The sequence below is a fragment of the Staurois parvus genome, unplaced genomic scaffold, assembly GCF_062004578.1.
Source record: "Staurois parvus isolate SC_StPar_1 unplaced genomic scaffold, SC_StPar_1.0 ptg000392l, whole genome shotgun sequence".
NCBI classification, from domain to species: domain Eukaryota; kingdom Metazoa; phylum Chordata; class Amphibia; order Anura; family Ranidae; genus Staurois; species Staurois parvus.
Window position 1 is genome coordinate 2,950,106 of NW_028318188.1, and position 24,832 is coordinate 2,974,937.

The 24,832-nt window shown below is 40.9% G+C and overlaps 1 protein-coding gene across 1 annotated transcript; it reads left to right on the forward strand.

Annotated features, from left to right (window-relative positions):
- The first annotated feature begins 558 nt into the window (after window positions 1-558).
- Window positions 559-16,458, forward strand: PUS1 (pseudouridine synthase 1). The gene is made up of 6 exons (XM_089686147.1): window positions 559-746; window positions 3,586-3,822; window positions 7,732-7,869; window positions 11,910-12,012; window positions 14,071-14,762; window positions 15,449-16,458. The coding sequence occupies exons 2-6, from the start codon at window positions 3,607-3,609 to the stop codon at window positions 15,497-15,499; spliced, it is 1,200 nt and encodes a 399-aa protein (XP_089542273.1). The 5' UTR covers window positions 559-746; window positions 3,586-3,606; the 3' UTR covers window positions 15,500-16,458.
- Window positions 16,459-24,832: the final 8,374 nt, after the last annotated feature.

The following is a 24,832-nucleotide window of genomic DNA, read 5'->3' on the forward strand; positions in this document are numbered from 1 at the left end:
GCTCCGCCCGAACTGCACGTTTAGTCTATGGGAGGGTGAGGCTCCGCCCGAACTGCACGTTTAGTCTATGGGAGGGTGAGGCTCCGCCGGAACTGCATGTTTAGTCTAGGGGAGGGTGAGGCTCCGCCCGAACTGCATGTTTAGTCTAGGGGAGGGTGAGGCTCTGCTGAAACTTCAAGTTTAGTTCTAGGGGACATGGAAAAGACTGTAAACGAGCTGGAAGAGAATGATGGGATTAAGCTAGATGGAAGCCTCAACCACCGACTCCTGAGCACAACCTCCCATGAGGCTTCCTGTGCCCAGGTGATGTCAGAATGGTAGGGGGTGGTCAGGCTCCAGGCTGTGGACCTCTGACACTCTCGGAAGTGTCGGATGTAACTCAAAGCCATTCGCAGTCCTTGTGTGCAGGCTTCAATGCATACTGAGGTCTTTGAGAACCCGAGGTTTGTGGCCACCCTTTGGGAAGGATGAGAAGTGTGGGCGAGGCTTGCCTAGGACTGAGAACACGGCCTTCTTATGAACTTGTACTTCTGAGAACAAGGGGAAGAAAAACAGCTCATTCAGGCAGCCTTACATGCCCCGCCTACTCTTCAGTCAAGTCACGTGACGGAAGCATCACGGAAGGTCCTTTCGCTCCATGTGAACTCGCTGTGTGAGGCTGAGGAGTTTGGTCACATGATCGTGATGTCATCGCAGGTCCTCCAGCACACAAGGATTTGGCTTCTTGTGTAGTAATACACGTGCAGGTATTTCCTCTGCCATAGAGCGCCCTGTGTGTATGTGTTGTCATTGCCCTGCAGTCTGTCTCTGCTGCTCTCACTTCCTTCATGGAATGGGGACACTTTGCCCTGGACTTGCTACATGTTACATTGTATTTCATGTAGTTAGAGCTTGTCATCAGTCTTACTGTGCTGTCAGTTTGCATGCTGTGTGCATTTATTTCAGGTACTTCTATACATCAGCACTTTACATATATATTGTACATTCCTGTCAGTCCCTAACCCTCAAGGAGTGTACAATCTAAAGGCTTTTTCACATGGATGTTCCAATCGGGTCTGCCTGCCCATTTTTCAGACGGACCCAATCGGAACCTCCATTCTCCTCTATGGAGCGGCATCTGATCTGCCAAAAAGGGACGGATGGGGATCCAATTCCCCTTCTATCCATTGGATCGGGTTGGATGAAAATGGACAGGTGGTCCGTTTTCATCTGACCGTCCATTGAAGAGAGTGAGCAGCAGCAGAGGAGACACAGAGCTGTCATCCACTTGCTAAGCGGAGAGATCCCCCCACTGAGCAAGTGGATCTGCTAAACGGGTCTGGTCCGTGTGAAAGGAGCTTAGCTTACATTCATACATGCACTTACTAGGGCCAATTTAGACAGGAGCCAATTAACATACCAGCATGTCTTTGGAGTGTGGGAGGAAACCGGATTACCTGGAGGAAACCCACGCAGGCACTGGGAACATGCAAACGCTAGGCAGATGGTGCCATGGTTGGGATTTGAACCAACAACCTAGTACAGCTAGGTGGAAGTGCTGACCATTTAGTAACTGCGCTGCCCACCCCCAGGATTCTGACTTTTTCTGACCACAGAGTCTAATAGAATTGTACACAAGCGTTTCATTGTTGGCAATGAAAGTGGGAATGTACTAAAACTGGAGCAGCTGTGCATACTAACCAATCAACTTTGAGCTTCAGCTTGTTCAGTTAGGCTGCACGGGGTCATCATTAAACGTACAAGGGTCAGGATCCTATACACCTTCTGGTCACGTCTCAGGAATGGCACTCAGGTGCGTAACACATTGGAAGGTCCCTTTAGGATGCAGGTTCTGCGGGTGAAGGCTCTCAATAAAGAGAGCCAAGTAAGGGACACCACATAGCGTGATACCGTAGGGATATTTTATTCACAAGTAAGTGCATACAGATCGGTTAAATGTGTTGCAAAAGCATAAGGCAAAAACACTGACAATATAAAATTTAATTCAGGATGGCCACCTGCGGTGGTTAAACGTCCAGCTGTAGCCCGCTGGCGCGTTTCGAGCGAAGCTCATCATCATAGGGTGCCTACTTCATCTGCATGTTTGGATTATTGAAGTGAACATTCAGACTGTTTACTTTGAAGATTTAACACTTCTTTAGTCTAGGTTCACACCTAAGCGGTTTGTGTTTTTGCAGAAACGCACTACAATCCATTTTACATGATTTCCTATGGGACACGTTCATCGCGTTTTTACCCGGGACTTTTTTAAATGCAAAACATTGCATTTTTTGTTCAATAGACTTCAGTGGAGACGCTGCAGAAATGCATGTAGCTAATTTTGTGTACGTTTTTGATGGGTTTTGACGTTTAATCTGCCCAGCAACAAGTTGGGAAAAAAAAAACGCATCAAAAGCACATGTGCAAAAAGCACTGCAGAAACGGATCAAACGCAAACTGCATAGGTGTGAACCTTAGCGAGGGTTAATTCATACTTGCTGCATTTTAAAACACCTGTCACCGCAAGGATACATGGAAAACATTTGCTCTGTGTGTCCCATTCACACTGAAACACGGCTCAAAGGTGTGTTAAAATGCAGACATGCTGCATTGTATCGCAATGTGCTGTACAGGATCACATGGCACTGTACGGCAGTACAGGAGCTGTATGTGATGCGCTGAATCATGCACCAGATTGCAACTTACCGCAGTCAGGAATGGACAGCTGCCCTAAATCAATTGTTGCAATTTAGTTGCCAACAAAAAAAGGCAGTGTAGCTAAAACCTTATTTCCAGCACATGGCTAAACACACTAATAAAATACATATGCACACTGAGTGTTTAGCCCTGGTGTATGAGACTCTGGCATTTAGGTTCTAGCAGAAGGCACCAACCCCACTGCAGCAGCCTGTGAGAGGTTAAAGGATAAGTTATTTTAATAAAAAAAATAATAAATGCACTTTTTTTCCCCCCCAGTAAAAAATGTGCATTTACTATTTTTTGTTTTAGGGGGCTGAAAAGCATTGCACCAGCGATCAGCGGATTGCTGGAGCCATGCAGGTCCCCTGTAGACTGTCAGTGTAATCTGTCTGCTATTACCTTGTACAAGCTGGCAGTTTTATTCTGATAGGAAGAATCAATGAACTACCAAAGCACTCAGCAGCATCGTGGTGGTTCATTGAGAACTGAAAATCCAACAGCCGCAAAGGCTGTCGGGACTTGTAGTTTCCCATTCACAGAAGTCTGTGAATGAATGATGTGGGCAGAGCCCCGCACAGCCGCATTTTTTAAAATTGTAACAACTAGCGGGGGCAGAAGATGTCCTGCTAGCTGTCACATCGGGGGTGCAGGGGGTGGGCTTACGGTAACAGGTTACACCCTGAATATGGGTGTAACATGTTGCAAAACGTATCCTTGAACAGCTGCTGTGACCAGACGGTGCACCAAATGGTACTATTGTTTAGGGCAGTATGCACTCATGGAGGAATACCTGGAACACACACTGCTTGGGTATACAGATACTTATAGGGACATTTTGAGCAGAAATCAGCAATGCTTTTATCTTGCTAGCGTTTTCACAAGTTTTACTGTACACCTTTATTGCAGTAATCGGTGTAAGATCTTCTCATGGCTTCCCTAATGGAGGAGAATATATTACAGGCTAGTAGTGTAGGGGAAACCAGGAAAGCTTCCAGTCTTCAAGAGGATTCCGAGACTGTGGAGGAAAATGGACATGTTGCCAAGAGGTTTAAGCCTGATCATGAAGAGCAGGCAAAGAAGTATCCCAAGAAAAAAGTGGTCCTGCTTATGGCATATTCTGGGAAAGGTTACCATGGCATGCAGGTAATTACAGCAGTGATGCACATACAAATACGTGTATTATCTTCTACTTAAACACAAATGTTTATTAATATAAAATATTAATTTCCTGTAAGTCTTTCCTTCCTAAATCAGTTTTTAAAATATACTTCTGGAGTGTAGGAAACTTCTCTTTGTAAGGCTGTAAATACAGCCCCTTCTACACTTCTATTAGCATGCTTTGATCCAGACAATCTACTACTTCTGAGTGTTTATTTCTTTTAGTAGATTTTTAATTCCTGTTCCTATAGCAAATGCAGTCTTATCGCTGTAATAAACTATTCATAAACCTAATTTGTATTACTTCCATTAAAACACTATATATATAGTATACTATTACAGCGTAGATGTCTGCATCTGTTCATGTATGAACTTTTTCAGCGTCATTGGATAGATGTAGATCAGGCATGTCCAAAGTCCGGCCCGTGGGCCATTTACGGCCCGAGGGTCGGTTTAATACACCCTCCATGTCAGTGTGTCTTATGGAGCGAATATGGAGCGGCCGGTCCGGTATTTCCACCGCGGCCGTGTCAGAATACCGGGTCGGCCGCTCAGCTCTGCAGCGGGACCTTACCTGTTCCTCTATCCAGCGGCGCGCTGTCTTCCCGGCTTCTGTAGTGTGGGCGCTGGGCATGACAGCCGGGTGCCAAGTGCGCATGCGCAAGAAGCGGTGCTTTTTGTGAATGGTAAGGCGGTACCTGGGACACATGACAGATCCCAGAAGCCGTCGGACCAATCACAAAGCGCAAGTGCTTCTCGCTCATGCGCACTGGGCACCCGGCTGTCATGCCGAGCGCCATTACAGAAGCCGGGAAGACAGCGCGCGGCTGGATCGAGGAACAGGTAAGATCAAAGAACAACTGCGGAAGTAAGAGCGGGTACCTGTCAAATTCAGGTACCCGCTCCCCACCTCCCCAAAGGTCAGCAGTCATCTGTACTGTCCGCAGTCTCTGGTCATCCCTGTGCTGTCCGCAGTCTCTGGTCATCCCTGTGCTGTCCGCAGTCTCTGGTCATCCCTGTGCTGTCCGCAGTCTCTGGTCATCCCTGTGCTGTCCGCAGTCTCTGGTCATCCCTGTGCTGTCCGCAGTCTCTGGTCATCCCTGTGCTGTCCGCAGTCTCTGGTCATCCCCTGTGCTGTCCGCAGTCTCTGGTCATCTCCTGTACTGTGTCTGCAGTCCATTAGTTCAGAATTTTTTTTTTCCTGTTTTCTGCCTCTAAAACCTAGGTGCGTCTTATGGTCAGGTGCGTCTTATACGGCGAAAAATACGGTAACTTGGCATAAAATAATTTATTTGCATTTAATTTTAATGGTTCAAAGAATGTTTGGAAAAATGTTCGGCCCTCCACCATGTTCACTTCATCCAATCTGGCCCTCTTTGAAAAAAGTTTGGACACCCCTGATGTAGATAGTTCTACAGATACAGTAAATCACAGATGAAAACATAGATGTCACCTGTCTGAATGTATGGTGGGGCAAGGTATGTGAATCATAACATTGGCTACATTAAAGCAGAAGTTTAAGCAATATACAGTTGTGACCAAAATTATTCAACCCCCACTGAAATTGAGTGTTTTGGCCAGTTTGACATTGCTTTTGATCATTCAGTCATCTTGCTTACATTTACATTAAAGAGGCACTTGTAGGTCAGACAAATATAACATAACAGTTATAATGAAATAACCACAAATGTCTTTTCTGTGCTCACAGCATTATCAGTTTTATTCAACCCCCAAGTGACATTCAATCTTAGTACTTAGTACAGCATCCTTTTACAGTTATAACAGCTTTTAAACGTGAAGCATAGCTTGACACAAGTGTCTTGCAGCGATCTACGGGTATCTTCGCCCATTCTTCATGGGCAAAGGCCTCCAGTTCAGTCACATTCTTAGGCTTGCGCACTGCAACTGCTTTCTTTAAGTCCCACCAGAGGTTCTCAATCGGATTTAAGTCTGGTGACTGCGATGGCCACTCCAAAATGTTCCAGCCTTTCCTCTGCAACCATGCTCTAGTGGACTTGGAGGTATGCTTGGGATCATTGTCCTGTTGAAAGGTCCAACGTCTCCCAAGCCTCAGGTGTGTGACGGACTGCATCACGTTTCCATCCAATATCTCCTGGTACTGAAGAGAATTCATGGTACCTTGCACACGCTGAAGCTTCCCTGTACCTGCAGAAGCAAAACAGCCCCAAAGCATGATTGACCCTCCACCATGCTTCACAGTAGGCAAGGTGTTCTTTTCATCATAGGCCTTGTTCTTCCTCCTCCAAACATAGCGTTGATCCATGGGCCCAAACAGTTCTAATTTTGTTTCATCAGTCCACAGAACACTATCCCACAACTTTTGTGGTTTGTCCACATGGCTTTTGGCATACTGCAGTCGACTCTTCTTATTCTTTGGAGACAGCAAGGGGGTACGCCTGGGAGTTCTGGCACGGAGGCCTTCATTACGCAGTGTGCGTCTTATTGTCTGGGCTGAAACTTCTGTACCCACATCTGACAAATCTTTTCTCAGTTCCTCAGCAGTCACACGGGGACTTCTCTCCACTCTACGCTTCAGGTAGCGCACAGCAGTCGAAGTCAGCATCTTCTTTCTGCCACGACCAGGTAGCGTTTCAACAGTGCCCTTTGCCTTGAATTTGCGAATGATGCTTCCTAAGGTGTCTCTTGGTATGTTTAACATCTTTGCAATCTTCTTATAGCCATTGCCCTTCCTGTGAAGAGAAATCACCTCTTCTCTTGTCTTCCTGGACCATTCTCTTGCCTTCACCATGTTTGTAACCACACCAGTAAATGTCTAGAAGGAGCTGAGTATCACAGTCATTTTAAAGCTGCCTAATTGGTGCTTATTATGCTTGATTGCTGCTCGGTGACATCCACAGGTGTTTTCAATACCTGATGGAAAGCACCTGTATGAACCTCTGTTCTTCAGAGTGGTAGTCTTTAAGGGGTTGAATAATTGTGGCAATGAAGAAACCACATAAGAACCATTTACTACTGTATTACATAAACAATTGATGTCATTTTAGTTGCATTTGGGTAGTTACAACGTCCTTGTAGGATTTGATTCTGAATACAATTCCAAATGTACACTATAGTCCCTAAACCCCTTTACAGCATTGGGGGTTGAATAATTTTGGTCACAACTGTATGTCTGCTTAAAAAGTGACTCCCTTGTGTCACTGAGTGGCTGCTGCAGGGGAGATGAAAGCTGGTGGGTGACGTCACAGCTCTGGGAATTCAACCTTAATGTCAAGTACTCCCTGACAGAGGCAAGGCGCTGCTTCTGCATTATGTGACCAGAGGAAATCAGATTCGAGAAAATGTATTCACACATGTATCTCTTTTACAAACAGTACAGGTAGGAGGAGGGGAGATTAGTGTTTTTAAAGTGGAACTTTAGTTTCTCATTCAGCATTGACTATTTTTTTATTCTTTTGCTGCTAGCATTAATAAATAGGAAAATGTCCCATATTTACTTGTTTTTACATTTTTTTTTTTTTTTTTTTTTACATTTTCACAGTTTCTTCCTGGTTTCCATGCCTAGGCAAATGTCATACATTCCAAGAATCTTCAGGAGGGGAGGAGGTGCTTTCTCAGCTAAGCACACCCTCCTGCCTGCATGCCTGAAATAAGAGCTGATGGATTCCAGGAAGAAAATGCTACATTAATCATCATAAATGCCAGGGGTGTTTTTTTTTTTTTTTGTTTTTTTTATCAAAGCGATTTCTCTGAAAAATAAAGATTGGTTTGTTTTGCATATTAAAATGAATTAAATAGTGTTTTGGGATTGTGGTGCCCAGATGCAGTGTTGTTGTTCCTCTTTGAGCAAGCTAAACTTCCACTTTCTTAAAGTTAATAATTTTCATATTTTTGCCCCATTGTGTGTTATTACAGCGAAACGTGGGTTCTTCACAGTACAAAACAATTGAAGATGAACTTGTGCAAGCACTCGTCCTATCTGACTGTATTCCTGAGAATCATGCAGAACACATGAAGAAAATGTCCTTCCAGAGGTGTGCACGCACAGACAAGGTGAGCATTTGGGTGTGAACAGGAAAGCTCATTATTTTCCTTTCCTTTGTGACTTGTGCACGGTTTGCCAGTTCATTATTAGTGATGAAACCCCTAATCTTATAGCTGATCCCTATTATGAACACAAAGTAAAGAGTTTAAAAAAAGGCTTACATAACCAAACCTGTTCAATGTTTTCCAGTCCCACAGAACAGGTGGTGGTGGGTATCTATCTTGTTTGCAGCTTAAAGACAATAATCCTGTTTTGATTTCCTTATGCTGGCCATGTAGCAATACAGCTGTGAATTCAAGTGTTTGAATAATTGCTGAAAAAAGATCATTTACAAAAAAAACCTTTTCTGGCAGGACAAGTCTTCCTTTTTGTTGAAATTGATCAAACCACTAATTAAGTGAGATGCATTTTTTTGAAAGCATGACTAATTGAGACAATTGTACTGTTACATTCATGTCCAGCACAAGACTGCTTTGCAGTTTTCTGAGCCTGTTAGGTGCACAAGTCCCATGGTGAGATGTTGGGAATGTTGCAAGGCTTCATCACCCCCTTCTTGTTTTCTTTCAAGCAACTTCTGTTAAAGCCCATCTTCAGGTAGAAATGCAATCTAAGTTATTCGCTCCCACACATTCATCAATTTTTTATTTATTTATTTTTTTACTTTCCTGATGTCACAGAAAAAAAGAGGGTATTTTTCTGGCTGTGCAGCGTCAGAGTCTTTAAGGAAGTGTTAAAAATAGAGGCCTTTTTCAGGGGCTGCCCTACTTCTAAAAATTTATTTACAAGGTTTTTTGTTTTTTTTTATATTTTTTTTATCTGACACATACTTCTTTAAGATACTGATTGGAAACAATTCTTCAGATAATGAAAATAGCACAGCAGCCCCTGCATTGTTCGGTGGCAGTTGCTAAAGGATACAAAGAAATGGGTAAGCATGAAAGCCAGGTGTTTTCCTTCCTTTCTTGCTTGCGAAGCTTAGGCTACGTTCACACTAGCCTTGTTTTCAAGCAGCAGAAAGGCGTTTGGGAAGCGTTTTTACCGCTTCCCAAACGCCTTGGACAATTCTGCCCATTGCAACACATAGTGCTGTTCTAACTGGAGCGGTAGCGTCGCGGCGCGGCAAAACAGACGCCTCTGGTCAAGTCAGGAGGTGTTGAAGCCTCCTATTCTAGTCTATGGTGCCGCTCCGCAAACGGACGGCCGGCGTTTGCGGGGCGGTAACACCATCCAAACTTCATTATAGGCGTTTGTGGGGCATTTTTAACGCTCGGCAAACGCCTAGCAACCGCCGCTGAACCGCGCATGCGGGGTTTACCGAGCGTTAAAAAACGATCCGCAAACACCGGACCAACGCTTGTCAAACGCTATAGGGGCGTTTGGCAAGAGTTGGTAAAACAGTCAAGTGTGAATGAGCCCTTAAGCAATGAAGGAACTACCCATAATTGTTCCCATTCTAAATAGTAGAATGTATTTTCTTGGCATACATTTCTTTCTTCTGGTGGTGGCTGTCCCCATGTTTCATTTTTTTCTTTCACAAATTTTTTCATTGATTCTTCAGTAAAATAAAAGTGACAGCAATACAACTTGTAAGTCTCTAACATTCTGTAGGAATCATGTCCTTTTGTATGTTTTTTTTTTTTTTTTTTTTTTGTTTTTTTTTTTTTTTTTTGTTTTTGTTTTTTTTTTTCCTCCTGCAAATCAGATTCAGATTATTCCTTGTTTTAACTTTTTTAGAAGTAGTCTTAATATTATAAACCCAAATTCTATTTTTCAATATATTTGGGCTTCATGTCTCACTACATCCAATTTCCTTAAGCAAATAGTTTTTTTTTAGAAATTTGTTGCAAAATATCTCACCTGAGGAATGGATCATGCCAGTAACAGCACTTCCTGTTGTAGACTTCTTGTCTTCAACAAATTAAAAAACAATAATATAAATTAAAAAAAAATAATAATAAAAAAAGCCATGAATCTGATTCATAAAACTGCATAAGTGATGCATGATGCCACCATACTGAAACAGATTTAAGGTTTACATACACTTTAAGAGTATCTTTTTTTTGGCTTTCATTTCCTATCCTCTGTGCTAATCTAAACATGCTTGTTGCCTACTTGCTCTGTTGTCCATACTTTCTGTTACTGACTTGGAGCAAGCATGCAGCTAGTATAGTCAGAGGAATACCAGCTAATGATATGAAGACTTGTTCTGAGTCAGTGACACAAAGAAATTACACTATAACTCCTACAGTCTATAATAGAACTCTATAACTCTAATGTTTTTAAGACAACTCCAGATTTTGCCATTTTAGTGCCAGTGATCTCCAGGACAAATAAAAAAGGTGAATCTCGTCAGCGGGAACACAGCAGTAAAAATCTTAACCCCTTATCACTCTATCCTATGTTCTGCCTACCCTGGCTTTTGTGTTCCTTTTTTCTTAATGCTGCCTGTTTATTAAAAACATATTTTTTTCATAGCTTTCAGTAAAGTTTTTAAATGGTTCATTTGGACCAAGCTGGTCCAAACTGTTTATCTTCACCAACAGATGCAGCAGCTGGGAAAACTGTATGTAGCCTCCGCTACGTAGAGTATGCAGTGCTGTGTTTCAGCAGTGGGATGGGAACTTACTGTCCCACTCCGGGAACAAAATCAAGTCAGGCCGAGTGCTGCTCGGCCTTTCACAAGGAGCTTTGTATCCTATGAATGAATACAAAGTTTCCTCTGGCCGAGGTGGAGAAGCGGGCAAATGATGTTATGATCTCTGCCTCTCCACCTCAGCCAATCAGAGGAAACTTTGTATTCATTCACAGAATACAAAGCTACCTGTGAATGGCCGAGCAGTGCTCAGCCTGTCTTAATTTTGTTCTCGGAGCAGGACGGGATGTACCCATCCCACTGCTGAAACACAGCAGTTCATGGGTAGTTCCTTCATTGCTTAAGGCCTCATTCACACTTGACTGTTTTACCAACTCTTGCCAAATGCCCCTATAGCGTTTGACAAGCGTTGGTCCGGTGTTTGCGGATCGTTTTTTAACGCTCGGCAAACCCCGCATGCGCGGTTCAGCGGCGGTTGCTAGGCGTTTGCCGAGCGTTAAAAACGCCCCACAAACGCCTATAATGAAGTTTGGATGGTGTTACCGCTCCGCAAATGCTCCGCAAACGCCGGCCGGCCGTTTGCGGAGCGGCACCATAGACTAGAATAGGAGGCTTCAACACCTCCTGACTTGACCAGAGGCGTCTGTTTTGCCGCGACGCTACCGCTCCAGTTAGAACAGCACCATGTGTTGCAATGGGCAGAATTGTCCGAGGCGTTTGGGAAGCGGTAAAAACGCTTCCTAAACGGCTTTCTGCTGCTTGAAAACAAGGCTAGTGTGAACGTAGCCTAAGCTTCGCAAGCAAGAAAGGAAGGAAAACACCTGGCTTTCATGCTTACCCATTTCTTTGTATCCTTTAGCAACTGCCACCGGACAATGCAGGGGCTTCTGTGCTATTTTCATTATCTGAAGAATTGTTTCCAATCAGTATCTTAAAGAAGTATGTGTCAGATAAAAAAAAAATAAAAAAAAAACAAAAACAAAAAACCTTCTAAATAAATTTTTAGAAGTAGGGCAGCCCCTGAAAAAGGCCTCTATTTTTAACACTTCCTTAAAGACTGACGCTGCACAGCCAGAAAAATACCCTCTTTTTTTCTGTGACCTATGTAGCGATCAAAGAAAGCCTTGCTAATAATGAGCCAATCTGCCACCAATCCATACATCCAAAATATATATATAAAAATATAAATATAATCTGGAGAGACACTGAATCTTAGGCAGCCCACAAATTCTTTTTTTTCCGTTCAATCAGCAGTAGCTGAGGTTACATACAGTTTTCCCAGCTGCTGCATCTGTTGAAGATAAATAGTTTGGACCAGCTTGGTCCAAATGAACCATTTTAAACTGAAAGCTATGAAAACATAAAAGGTATTGACTAAGTTTGATGAGAGGAAGGATTGTGGCATTATAAGGTGGAGTTCAGGTTTCATAAGTGTCTTCTCTTTTCTTTTTGTAGGGAGTTTCTGCTGCAGGACAAGTTGTGTCATTGAAGATTAGGCTGATCGATAACACAGTAGAGAAAATAAATGGTCATCTTCCTTCACACATCAGAGTGCTGGGTGAGCAATCTCTTCTTATGAAAACTGTGAGATGACTGCATTTTTTCGCCTCAAACTATGAAAATCTGTCAGTCGACTTATACAGTTTACTGTGTTTTAAGCAAGGGATAAGCCAGCAGTATGTGCTGCAGCAGTCTTCAAAATCAAGAAGCTACTTGGCATTTACATGGCTAGTTGGGAAAAGCATATTTTTATCTAGTCCAACCCTAAAAGTGTACATTTTTAGACTTAAAAACAGATGGGTGCTGGAAATGACACGCTTATTGCTGTTCTCCAATATCCTAGAATTTAAGGTAGTTTCTGCATACTGTGATATGGACACGTTTTGATGCATGATTCACCTTTCCATTTTCCCTGCACTTGAGGGTTAGCCAGATAAGTGTGTGTGCGTGGTGACCATTGTGAAAGGCAATAACAGCCTTTACCCCTTCAGCATTGAAGCCCAATTAAAGGGATGTCAGCAGCTATTGGGAAGGGTGTTAAAGTAATTTTAAAGTTTGGGGGTTTTTTCCCCTAAAATAATAAACATGCTATACTTACCTGCTCTGTGCAATGGTATTGCACAGACTGGTCCCATTTCTTCTCCACTGGGATCCCTCATCAGCGTTCTCAGCTCTGGCACATTGTTTTTGAGTATCTGAGTTTGGTCCTAGACACGGCACAAGCCAGAGCATTTCTTTCACTGGAGAAACTTGACTCTTCATTCCAGGATGGTAGCCTCCTTCAAGGCAGTCCTGTTTGCCTAGTATTACTCCATACCTCTACAGCACAACATTCTGTTGTGAGGGAAGTCAGTCCAGACGGATTTATTTGGCTCCAGGTTGTCTCTGACTTGGTGGCTCAAGAATCCAGCATTTGGCTCTCATTACTCTCAAAGTACTGTTGGCCTCTCACTCTTTGATTAGGACCTTGTGTAAAGGGAGTCTCTCGCGTATTTCCCCCTGTTTGTTCCCTGTAACTCAGTGGTATCTGAATCTGATTCTCATGCCCTTCAGAACCTGTGTTTTAAACCTATCAGAGACTTTCTTTTTTCTGCTCACGAGGTAACATTCCCTGTTGTCCTTACCTCTGTGAGGCTACTATCTGAACCCAGTGTTACCCATGTGTGTTTGTTTTTCTTTTTCCTGTGAAGGCACACTAAATCTGCGTGTGCTTATTGCCAGTTTTGATACCTAGTAACTGTTTCTCAGGTTTGCAGGGTTGCCACCTGGTTATCTGTTTACACATTCTCTGTTTCTACTGTGTGAACGTTGAGGCCACAGCTGATGCCAGCTTTGGTAAGGAGAAATCTCCAAATGGGGACATCTGTTTTTCAGGGACAATTTGCGAATTCCCTTTACTTAGGGGGGGTTTCTTCTAACTTTCTATTGTTAGGAAGTAAAAATAAATTTTTCAAGCAGTACACAAATGGCAAAAGGTAAACTGGCAGGGGTTTTAACCCTTCCCTAATCCAATAAAAAAAAAAACAGTGGCAATACACCTACTATAAAGGAAGGGGTCCACCCTACAACTTAATAAAAAGCAGCGTACACATTTTTGAAGTTTATATGTAACAGTGTTCAGTAGCAGATCATAGATTTTGGGGACTGCTGTAGTGCTTCTCTTGGAATTACTCTTCGATGCATTGCGCACATGTCAGTTGATCCTGGCTATCGTATTAACTCATGTGCATGTACACATGATGATCAAAGAGCTTGCCAATGTTTGTATACCAAATGAAAATTAATCTATTCTGACCACAGAGGGATCATGTAGTCAATTGTAAGTGTGATTGTATAGAGCCCTGATGTTACCGCTTCTGTTGTCCTCTGTAACGCAGTGGTAAACCTAGGAGGCAGAATAGCCAGAATGTTCCTATATGTCCATAAATATCTTTGAAAAGCCTCATTGCATATGTAGGTAGTGAAAACACAAGAAATTAAACCATTGCAACTTATCAGTACATTATTTGAAAATGAGTATACACTTTTTTTTGTCCATAATAAAATACTAGATGATTATAAAATTTAAAAAAAAATTAGTTTTGCTGTTCTAATTCTGTTTTTTGTTTTTTTTAAGGTTTAAAGAGGGTGACAGGGCGGTTTAACTCCAAGAACTCTTGTGATGCTCGGACTTATTCCTACACAATACCTACTTTTGCATTTGCACACAAGGACCATGAAACACAGGATGAAAGTTTCCGACTTAGTCAAGAAACATTGAACAGAGTGAATGAACTGCTTTCCCTATACAAGGGAACTCACAATTTTCATAATTTCACATCACAAAAAGGGCCTTGGGACCCCAGTGCAAAGCGGTACATCATGGAGATGCACTGTGAGCCTCCATTTGAACAAGGAGGTCTGGAACTGGCTGTAATTAAAGTAAAAGGCCAAAGCTTCATGATGCATCAGATACGGAAGATGATTGGGTTGGTTATTGCAGTGGTAAAGGGATATGCAGCACCTTCTATTATGGAACGCAGCTGGGGAGAAGAAAAAGTTGACATTCCCAAAGTTCCTGGTCTGGGGCTTGTTTTAGAGAGGGTTCACTTCGAGAAATACAACCGGCGTTTTGGCAATGACGGCTTTCATGAGTCTTTAGACTGGACAGAAAAAGAAGAGTATATTGAGGCCTTTAAGAAGGAGCACATCTATCCCACTATCATCCAAACAGAAATTGACGAAAAGTCAATGGCAAGCTGGCTTGCAACTTTATCTATACATGACTATGATGCAACTTCACAGCAACAAAATGTTAATGACCATAAGGTAAGTGGTGCAATTATATCTACTAGTAGCTGCCTGTGTAGTCCAACAAACTAGCTCATAATTTTTTTTTTTTTTTAAATCAGATTTTCTTAATCTCATTAAAATAGTTATTTTTCAGTAATGTGTGCATTTTTTGGAAAGGAATTCCTTGCTGTTGAGACAATATGTTGCATATTAAATATACCCTTATCTCTAGATTACAAAAAGGTTCACTTTTTCTATTTTGTAGAAGCCAGTTGCTGTTTTGTGGGATGTAGTACATATGGCTGCGGGTTGGTTTAGGATTGGGTTTTGTCTTATTTATAGAAATAAGAATTACACAGAGATGCCATGGTCTCTGAGTCATATGGATTAATTCATTTCTATGCAACTGGTTCATCTCAGCATTTCTATAGCCACGTGGGAGCTCATCATTCCACTAAAATGAGTGAAGTCCTTCTTTGCACCTTCTGCATTTCTGTGCATGTGTGAAAGCGATCTATATAATAACCCTGCAACATGATTGGTAATTTGGTGGCAGTTTTTTTAACTTTTTGTAAATTGGCAGGAGTCTCTAACAGCTTTGTGTAACATTGCTTTTGTCACACTATGGCAGTGTTAAAAGATGTGGGGTTATGGGTAGTCAGGTTGCTGGGTCATGTTGAGGGACATGGTACGCAATCTAATGTGCTTTCTCTATTTTGCAGGTGGAGAACGCTGCAGTTGTGCAGAGTGATGATGGAGGGGACTCAGACTGAGAGTATTCCAGCTCATTCTGCTGGTAGACTACTCGGAGATTTGATGATCTCTGGAATGTTGACTCGGGTCAATATGTGCTCTGTTTATTTAATAAGTTAATGTAAAGTGCAGTGACCAATGGAGGCCAATCAAATTTTACTTTAGTATGGCCAGCTTCATGAAGATATGAATTTTAATTATGGGTTACAGCTTTTTGCACTGGAATTGTACTTTCCACTGCCTTAAAAAATAATCTCCCATTATGTCTGTTTTTAGCCACTTACCCCAAAAGATAATTTATCCCTTCATTTTAGTACTTCCTGTGGATAAGCTGTAGGAATGCGCCATATTGACTTGATGGGTATAAGAAAATGTAAGATATTAAAGCGCTGCGTAAATTGACAGCGCTATATAAGTACCTGTAATAAAAAATAATAAATAATATTGCTGAAATATGGACGGCACCACTGGATGTATGCAAAGAAAATAAAAAATGTATAAAATTATGAACAAGAAGAAGAGGAGCAGCTATCTAGTCCTTGAAACCAAGGTGATTGTAGGATAAATGATCAATTAGAACAGCGCTCCTCACCAAATAAATATCTTTTGATACAAACCAAATAAGGTAAGCATCGATATTAGTGCAAAAAAGAAAATCCATAAATACATTTGTGAAAATACTGAAAAATTTTCAAACTGCTAAATCATGCATATATGAAAGTGACCAAGTGACTATATAAATCAATATTGGTAAGTAAATAAATCCGTGTCCAAAAATGTCCATAAAAATATATTTATATATTCTCCAAAATGTCTTATTAAACCTTCTGTGTTGTGCAATCCCAAAAAGCACGTGAAATCCACCACCGAACAAATTGAACGAACTCACCAGAGCTTCATGCTGGTAAAATTACAAATCAGCTTGAAGCGCTTTGTCTCTGGGAGCAACGATCTGCAGAGGCACTCGCTGACTATTGCAACTCCTTACTCGGATCTTCATACACTCAAACTGGGACCATAAAGGAAAGGAAGAGGAATCTACATAATGTAAAACCATCCAGGCATTTTATTATATTAAAAGCTTCAGATTACACTCACAATAGAAAGTGTCACAGCCAACACTAGCATATACCGTATAAAAACAGCAATTGGTTACCTCCGGTCTTGATCTATCACTTGCAGCTCACCCTGACGTGGTGACGTCACCTCCTAAGCCCCGTCCTACACGTTTTATCATCAGACGCTCCTGAAGCTTTTAATGTAATAAAATGCCTGGATGGTTTTTACACTATGTAGATTCCTCTTGCTTTCCTTTATGGTCCCATTTGAGTGTATGAAGATCTGAGTAAGGAGTTGCAATAGTCATCGAGTGCCTCTGCAGATTGTTGCTCCCAGAGACAAAGCTCTTTAAGCTGGTTTATAATTTTACCAGAATGGAGCTCTGGTGAGTTAAATCAATAGGACATTTTGGAGAATATATATATATATATATATATTATTTGTATTTTTTTTCACAATATATTTTTATGGACATTTTTGAACACTGATTTATTTGATTATATAGTTACTTTTCATATATGCGTGATTTATGAGTTTGATTATTTTTCAGTATTTGCACCAATGTATTTCAATTGATTTTCATGTTTGCACTAATATTGATGCTTACATGTTTTGGTTTGTATCATCACGGATTTATTTGGTGAGGAGTGCTGTTCTAATTGATCAATTATCCTATAAGAAAATTTAATGCCAATGGTTATAGTGTGGGGCTTTTTTTTTTAATTTTTTTTTTTATTTTAAGGAGATTGAGATCAACTGTGATTTCAGAGTATCATGTTGCATTATCATCATAAATGCAACAATACATGTACATGTCGATTTGGTTTTTCTTACTGTGCCTTTTTAAAACGAAGATTTCAGAAAAAACAATGCCTGTGAATTGTATGTCACAGACTTGCAGTATGGATGGTTTATCAGGCTATACCTGAAAACAGTATCACCTAGGTTGGCCTCGTCAGACATTCCATATAAACATCTTACCGTTGATTGTAAAAGTACTGTATGATCCTAGTTCTGCTGCTAATTCATACACTTTGAAGAACTGTGGGGGGAAAAAAGAAGCTTTACAGAAATTAAACTCTTCCAGTTAACTGTCTGTACACATTTTTGTTTTAATAAACATTTTCTGACAGATTGACTTGCATGTCTTGTTTATGAAGTTAAGAAGACTATAACATAATGGCTATGGTAGTCTGAATTATGTAATGGACTCTTAAGGAAGAATAAAAAGCTAGGCAAGTTGGATCCCTTGCAGGCAAAATGCACCTTACCAGATATTTTCTTTGCAAGTATGAGTTATGTCCAGCTTGGTGGTTTCACCCTCCACTTTGGTTACTTCCACACCAGATCAGAACACACCAGCATACAACATTGTCCATATTCACAAACCTAAAAGGGATACAAAGGTTAATGCATTGCAATCTCAGAGTGATTATTTTCACTTTTAGAAATGTTTAGTAATAACACTCTACAAACATACTTTAGATAATTGTGACAGCACACATGATCTGAGGGGAAGACACTGGTGATTTAGCCTTTTTCAGGATGCATCTGTGAGACCCTGGTTACATCGTCAGTGCCTAACTCAAACCGCAAATGTAAAAAACTGTAATTGTAGGTAAAAGTAAAAAATGTTTACTGATGAGTGAAAGATGATTTCCTACCAGTATGCAGAGCTGCATGGTGATGTGATTTTTATCAGCGGGGAAATGGTCTGATTTAATTATCAACCGTGCCAGAAATCTTTCTGAAGCCGGGAACATGATCCTTGAAGCCTCCTTCACACTGTTGTGGTCACACACACATTGATACGCAATATCTTATGTAGTAATGTGTGTATTGGTCATGCCTACCTGGCACCTGAATAGCTGTGTGTGTAACAGCCACTTTCTTCACGTCACAAGTCTATCACGCCATTTTGTCTAATGGCGGCATAGCCATAGTAACTGCCCCTCTCCACACCTTCCTTCCTTCAGTTTATATAATACACAACTGTTAACTGATGCCAGACACCCCTTATCCTTCTGTTAATAGGACTAGCAGAATCTAACCCCCAATACACCTCTCAGGGCCCATAAAAGTGTCCTTCTTAGCTGCTTCAGTGGCTAGAGAGTAAAAATACATTAGTTGGAAATCTATAGACTACCCATATGTCTCTCAGTAGAAGCCATTATCATCCCACTATATTTCATAACTTCAGAAATTATGACAGTAAAGTCCGAATAAAGTCATATTCTCCATCAGTTATTGGGTAGTATTCTGAACCCAAACACCCCTATGCTAAGAAGTACCAGAGTAGATTAGGCCTCCACACCCCTCCTATGAGAAACAGATATTCGCGACTTGTCATTTCAATATTTGAATATTTCGAAGCTAATTTCATGCTGGGGAAAAAAATATGCAGGGTAGCTGACTGTACCCTGCAGCTATTGAGAGATATTAATACTTATAGAAAACTGTATTTGGGACTCATTAAATGTGTACCCTCCTTTTTTTTTTTTTTTTTTTTTTTTTTTTTTTTTATCCCCTCAAAAAGTTAATACCTTCCACCCTAGAAAGTGTAATAAAATATATATAACCTTTTTGTGATATAGTAAATTAACAAAATAAATGAAATTAAGAAATCATAAAATATATACCAAGAAATATAAAATATAAATAAAAAAATACAAAACTCCCCAAATCCAAAAGTGTCCAATAATAAATCCAAAAATAAGTCCAAAAACAGTGTTGGACACTGTTTTTGGACTTATTTTGGGATTTATTATTGGACACTTTTGGATTTGGGGAGTTTTGTATTTTTTTATTTATATTTTATATTTCTTGGTATATATTTTATGATTTCTTAATTTCATTTATTTTGTTAATTTACTATATCACAAAAAGGTTATATATATTGTATTTGGGACTTGATCATAAAAGTGGTGACATCCCAGCAACCACCCTTTAGACCAGATGATTTATCATCTGGTCTGTCAGCACCCCCTTGATATAATGAAAAATGTAATGCCACCACATTTTGCCAGCTCTCGCTTTAACATCAAACCAAGGAATACCTAACAGGACTTGTGGGAGCCATTGTACCATTTTTTCTTATTCACTGGACACTGCTGAAACTTGGATTTGCACGTATTAATTTTCAACTCCTCCTTTTTATTTCTGTTGCATTATTATTATTATTATACAGGATTTATATAGCGCCAACATTTTGTGCAGCGCTTTACAATATAAAGGAGACAGTACAATTACAATACATTTCAATACAGAAGGAATGTGAGGGCCCTGCTCGTGGAGCTGTCTCTTTGTAACACCCTTTTTTCTGTAAATATTTTGTTTGCACCATTTTGACCTTTTCATTATTAAACCCTATTTTGAAAAGTGTTTGAAATTGTCTCTAAGGCATTTAATGCATTGTAAAAGAATCCCTGTCTCTTGAAGAGCACTGCTGAATATGATAAATCTGTGTATACAGATGTGTATTTTTCATTATTATTGCTAATATTGTGAATGGGTGCTAGGCCAATCCTATCTGGTGGCAGTTTAAAGAGTTAATTGCTTAGTTAACTAAACCCAGTGACAGGCGCATCGTTCACACGTGCTGCCAGGGGATGGTAAAATCAGGTGGTTGAGCCATGTTTTTTTTTTTGCCTACTTGAACACAGATATGCAGCTGCATATCTTGTAAAAATTAAGCTGCATGCTGCAAACAGTGGACTTTACTGGTGCCAAATGCGATCCATGCAAGTCTGTGGTTGTGTCTCGACTACATGCAATACTCGATTTACAGGGTTAAATTGAGTGATATACTACCTCCTCACCAACTGTCAAACTCTTCTGAAAAGCATTTCACCATAAACCGCTTCTTAGAGGCACAGCAAGGGCCCTTGCCACACATGTGAACGAATCCTGTATTAAAATAGCATACCACCTTAACCACTTGCCCTCCAGAGGATTTACCCCTCTTCCCAACCAGGCCATTTTTTGTGATACGGCGTTGCGTTATTTTAACTGACAATTGTGCGCTCATGTAACGCTGCACCCAAATTAAATTTACATACTTTTTTTTTACCCCCCACAAATAGCTTTCTTTCAGTGGTATATTTGATCACCTGTGCATTTTTTATTTTTTGCGCTATAAACAAAAAAAGACTGACAATTTTGAGGAAAAAAATCAATAATTTGGACTTCTTGCTATTTAAACATGTCCAGTAAAAAAATTTACAATCAAATTTCGGCATAAATTTAACCCAAAATGTATTCTGCTACATGTCTTTGCTAAAAAAAAAATCCCAATACGTGTAAATGTAATTGGTTTACGTGCAAGTTATAGCGTTTACAAATGGTGGTATACTGGAATTTATTTCTTTACTAGTAATGGTGGCAATCGGCTACTTACAGCGAGACTGCGGTGGGCATTCTGACACTGGGGGGAACTGATTTGGTGTCACTGACATCCCCAGTGACACCAATACAGTGATCAGTGCTAAAAAGCCCTGACACTGTACTAATGGCACTGGGCAGAATATGGTTAACGTGGGGCGATCAAAGGGTTAACAATGTGCTGTTTTACTACGTGGGCTGTCTGTTTCACTGTAAGTACACTGCTTTGTATGACTCTGCTATGCAGAGTCATACAAAGCAGTGTGAAGGAGCTGATGGAAGAGATCTGTATTGTTTACCCTCTTACCCAGAACTGCAAAATCACGTGTGTATGTATGTGTGTGTGTGTGTGTGTGTATATGTATATGTATGTAGGATTTTGTGCACCCCTACTGCCTTGTAGCAGTATTTCTCTTATAGGGCTGAGGGGAAGCTGTTAAAGTGTAACTCCACTTTCGTGGGGGAAAAAATTAGCAAATGGGAAAAAAAACTAATTTAGCATATACAGTTGTGACAAAAGTAATAGTACAATTGAATGTCATTACAAATGTCCTTTCCTTCCCAGTCTGCACTGTAATTTTCTGTAAAATGCAACATGGCAAACTGGAGGTGTTCTGTACACAAATGGTGTACAGAACGCCCCCAGAAATGTAATTTCCTGCTTTGTGATTGGCTCACTGATTTTCCCAGAAATCTGCACTAAAGTACAAATCAAATGTTGAGCATCCCCTGCAACAAAATCATAATTTTTGGCGAGATACTCCCAAAGAAAAATCGCATCTAAAGGGATGCAGAGCTTGTCACCTTCCTCATTAGAGCCCTGCAGGAGCATCAGCTGATTGATAATTTTAAAGTCACTTCCATACAGATTCACTCTGCAAATGGACACAGACAAACAAACAACTATTTCTTCAGAATAACAAAGTAGGAATCTGCAACCAAGTTTGTTAAAATCTTCAAAATGTACATAGATCACCCAGAGGGGAATGGGTTTTTTTTTACTCCTTAAGCCATGGTTTACACTATGCAGGCTGGTTGTGGGTGTGCGAATTGCATCTGTTGCCTCACCCACAACCACCCTCGGCCAAATTGTATTGCTCTTACAAGATGCACAAGGGTGCCAATATTTCTGAATGGCACCCCCCTGCATCTCAGTCTGAGGAATGTCTGCGGATGTGGGAACTGCAGGGAAATCCCATAGACAAAAATACCATATGATTTCCCTGTGGCTGCATGCACTTTTTTTTTTTTGTGGAAAACGCAGGCATGGCAGCCCATTCAAATGAATGGATTGCCGTGCCTGCACAAATGTGAACCAGGGCTAAATATATTTAAAGGTCTTACACAGCCATTGGCTGCTAAGTTTAAGTAAAATTAGGGCTATTCTGCAATAGTAAGCCTAAAAGATTTGTAAAATGCTGGGTTTGAAGGTTCTTGGAGCATTACTGGAAGTCCCTTCAATCTAATAAAAATGTATGACTATAACTGCACTGACGTGGTGTAGAGAATTGTTTTATATAACACTGTGTCAGTTAGCTTCATACGCTTTAAAGTGGAGTTCCAGTGAAAATAAAAAAATAAATAAAAGTCAGCAGCTACAAAAACTGGAGCTGCTGACTTTTAAAAAAAATGGACACTTACCTGTCCCTTGATCCCGTGGTGTCCCCCATACCGATCCCACGTTTCACCGGCCGCCCTGTGTTCCTGACAATGGCATCTTCAGTGTGGGCACCTGGCTGTGACAGCTTTCAGCTTCACAGCCTGGTGCTCACTGCGCATGCACGAGTAGCGTTGCTCTTTGTGGACTGTCCCATAGTCTTCTGGGACCTGTCATATGTCCCAGAACACTACGGGGAGGACAACTTCTGCTTCTGATCACCTAGCCGATCGTAGTGGGAGTTGGTACCTGTCAATGTTGGGTATCGGCCCCCCCCCCCCCGCTCCCCAAAGGTGCCAATCCTTTACGGGCAGTGGGGGGACCAGTCCTTAAAGCGGAACTTCCCCTTTTGGGTGGAGCTCCACTTTAAACTAATGCTGTTTCACTCACTCATTTCAAGAGCTCCTCTCACTTGACGTTCAGTAGTCACTATTGTTTTCAGAGAAGTGTCGTTAATCTGGTCTGTGTGATAGTAGCATGATTTGTCACGTGGCAGAATCGTGCCACGTTTTTAGGTTTTAGATGTGCGATTTGACATTTTAGCAGGGCGTTCTGAAATCAATTCTGCCCGCGATTCAAAATGCGTACATGTGAACGGAGCCTAACAGCCTTTTAAAAGTACCTTGAATTCTCATAGGCAGCGATTTCCACAATAAGTCATTATAGTGATTGTTTACTTGCATACATAGTTATCCCCAGTATGTATTAAAACATACAGTATATTCAAAATGTAAAATCAAATGTAAAATCATATAATTCCGCATTGTATTTCAATTATTTCAGGCCTACTCCTATTAAATCTGAACAATCTTGCAGCTGATAAACTAACTTTGTGAAGATCCCCGCACATTTACCTCTTTGAATCCTGTGACACGTAATTACTATGCTTTGTGAATAGGCAGTGCTGTGTCACACATTTCACAGAGCCTGCCTTCTGAAGTACAGAGGTGCTGAGAGGCGTTTCAGAAGTCAGTACATGAATCATTGCGTGCAGGCAGCAAGGTACCATGGGAAATGTTGTCCTCTGAAAGTAAACGGCCAAGGAGTCTGTATGTTTGCCCATATGTTTCTCCATAGACATAGAGGATATTCCTGCCTCCTTCGGTTTGTGGTAGGTCGAGTAATTAGGTTGATTCCAATCAAACTTTCTATTTTTGTTGTTTTGTAGTGTTGTTAAGGCTTAGAACCTCATTTTGAATTTTATTTTATCTGTGACCTATTAGGGACGTTTCTTGTCACTTTCTGTTCTGAAAGAAATGGCCTTGTTTGTATTTAGTGGGCGTCCTTCAAATTACTGAGAAAGGAAGAACAAGGAGCATCAAGAATAAAACTTTGTCAATTGTTAGGCTCCATGCACACTGGAAGTTTTGAGAACGCTGGTAACGTTAGGTGTGTAAAGTCTCGTTAAAAATATGAGTTTTTCAGCGTTTTTGCATTCGCGTTTAGCGGCATTTTGATGCGATTAGCTGCATTTTCCGCATTTGCGGTTTTTACCCCCAAAAAATTCACACTCACACATTCACACTCTCTGCTCAGAGCGTCAGGGAGAACTGAGCGATCAGTAATGTTTGATCACTCAGTTCTCAGCCTTAGAGCTGGCGGGGGGCAGATCAGATTGATGCTGCATCTACCTAGGTAAGTATTATTTAACAGAAAAAAAATCCAAAGGTTCTCTTATAACCTTTTTCTTACGCTTACAAAGCCCCTTCATTTTACTCTTTAACTTGGTTTGGTTATAAACCTACTTTCAGAGGTTTCTGGACTATATCCAATATAGTGGATTTTGTAAACACAACACACTATAAGGCATCAGATCGTACAAAATTTCTTTGAACTTTGGGTTTAAAACAAAAAAAAGCTCTTTAAAATTAAACTTACTAATTCTTTGAAAAACAATGTATTTCAAAGTGGTAAAAAAAAGCCAGAAATGTAATATATTGCAGCTTTTCTTTTGGGGGGCATTTTTTCCACCTGGTGAACCTGCCATACAACCTGTTATGGGATGTTTCAAGTCTGGATGGATGGAGACATCTTTGGACAGCAACCAGCGGAGAGGGAAGTGTTAGTTGCACTAGCAGATTAAGATAATTTGACTGACACATCACAGTCAAACTCCAGCTTTTAAAACAGAAATCCAGTTAAAAAAAATTTTCATCATGCAGTGGGGCTGTGCCCCCACTGTATGGATCAGCTGCATGTTTTTTTTAGGGTTAGCACAAAGCTCATACTCACCTGACCCGCCGATCCTCCAGAGAAC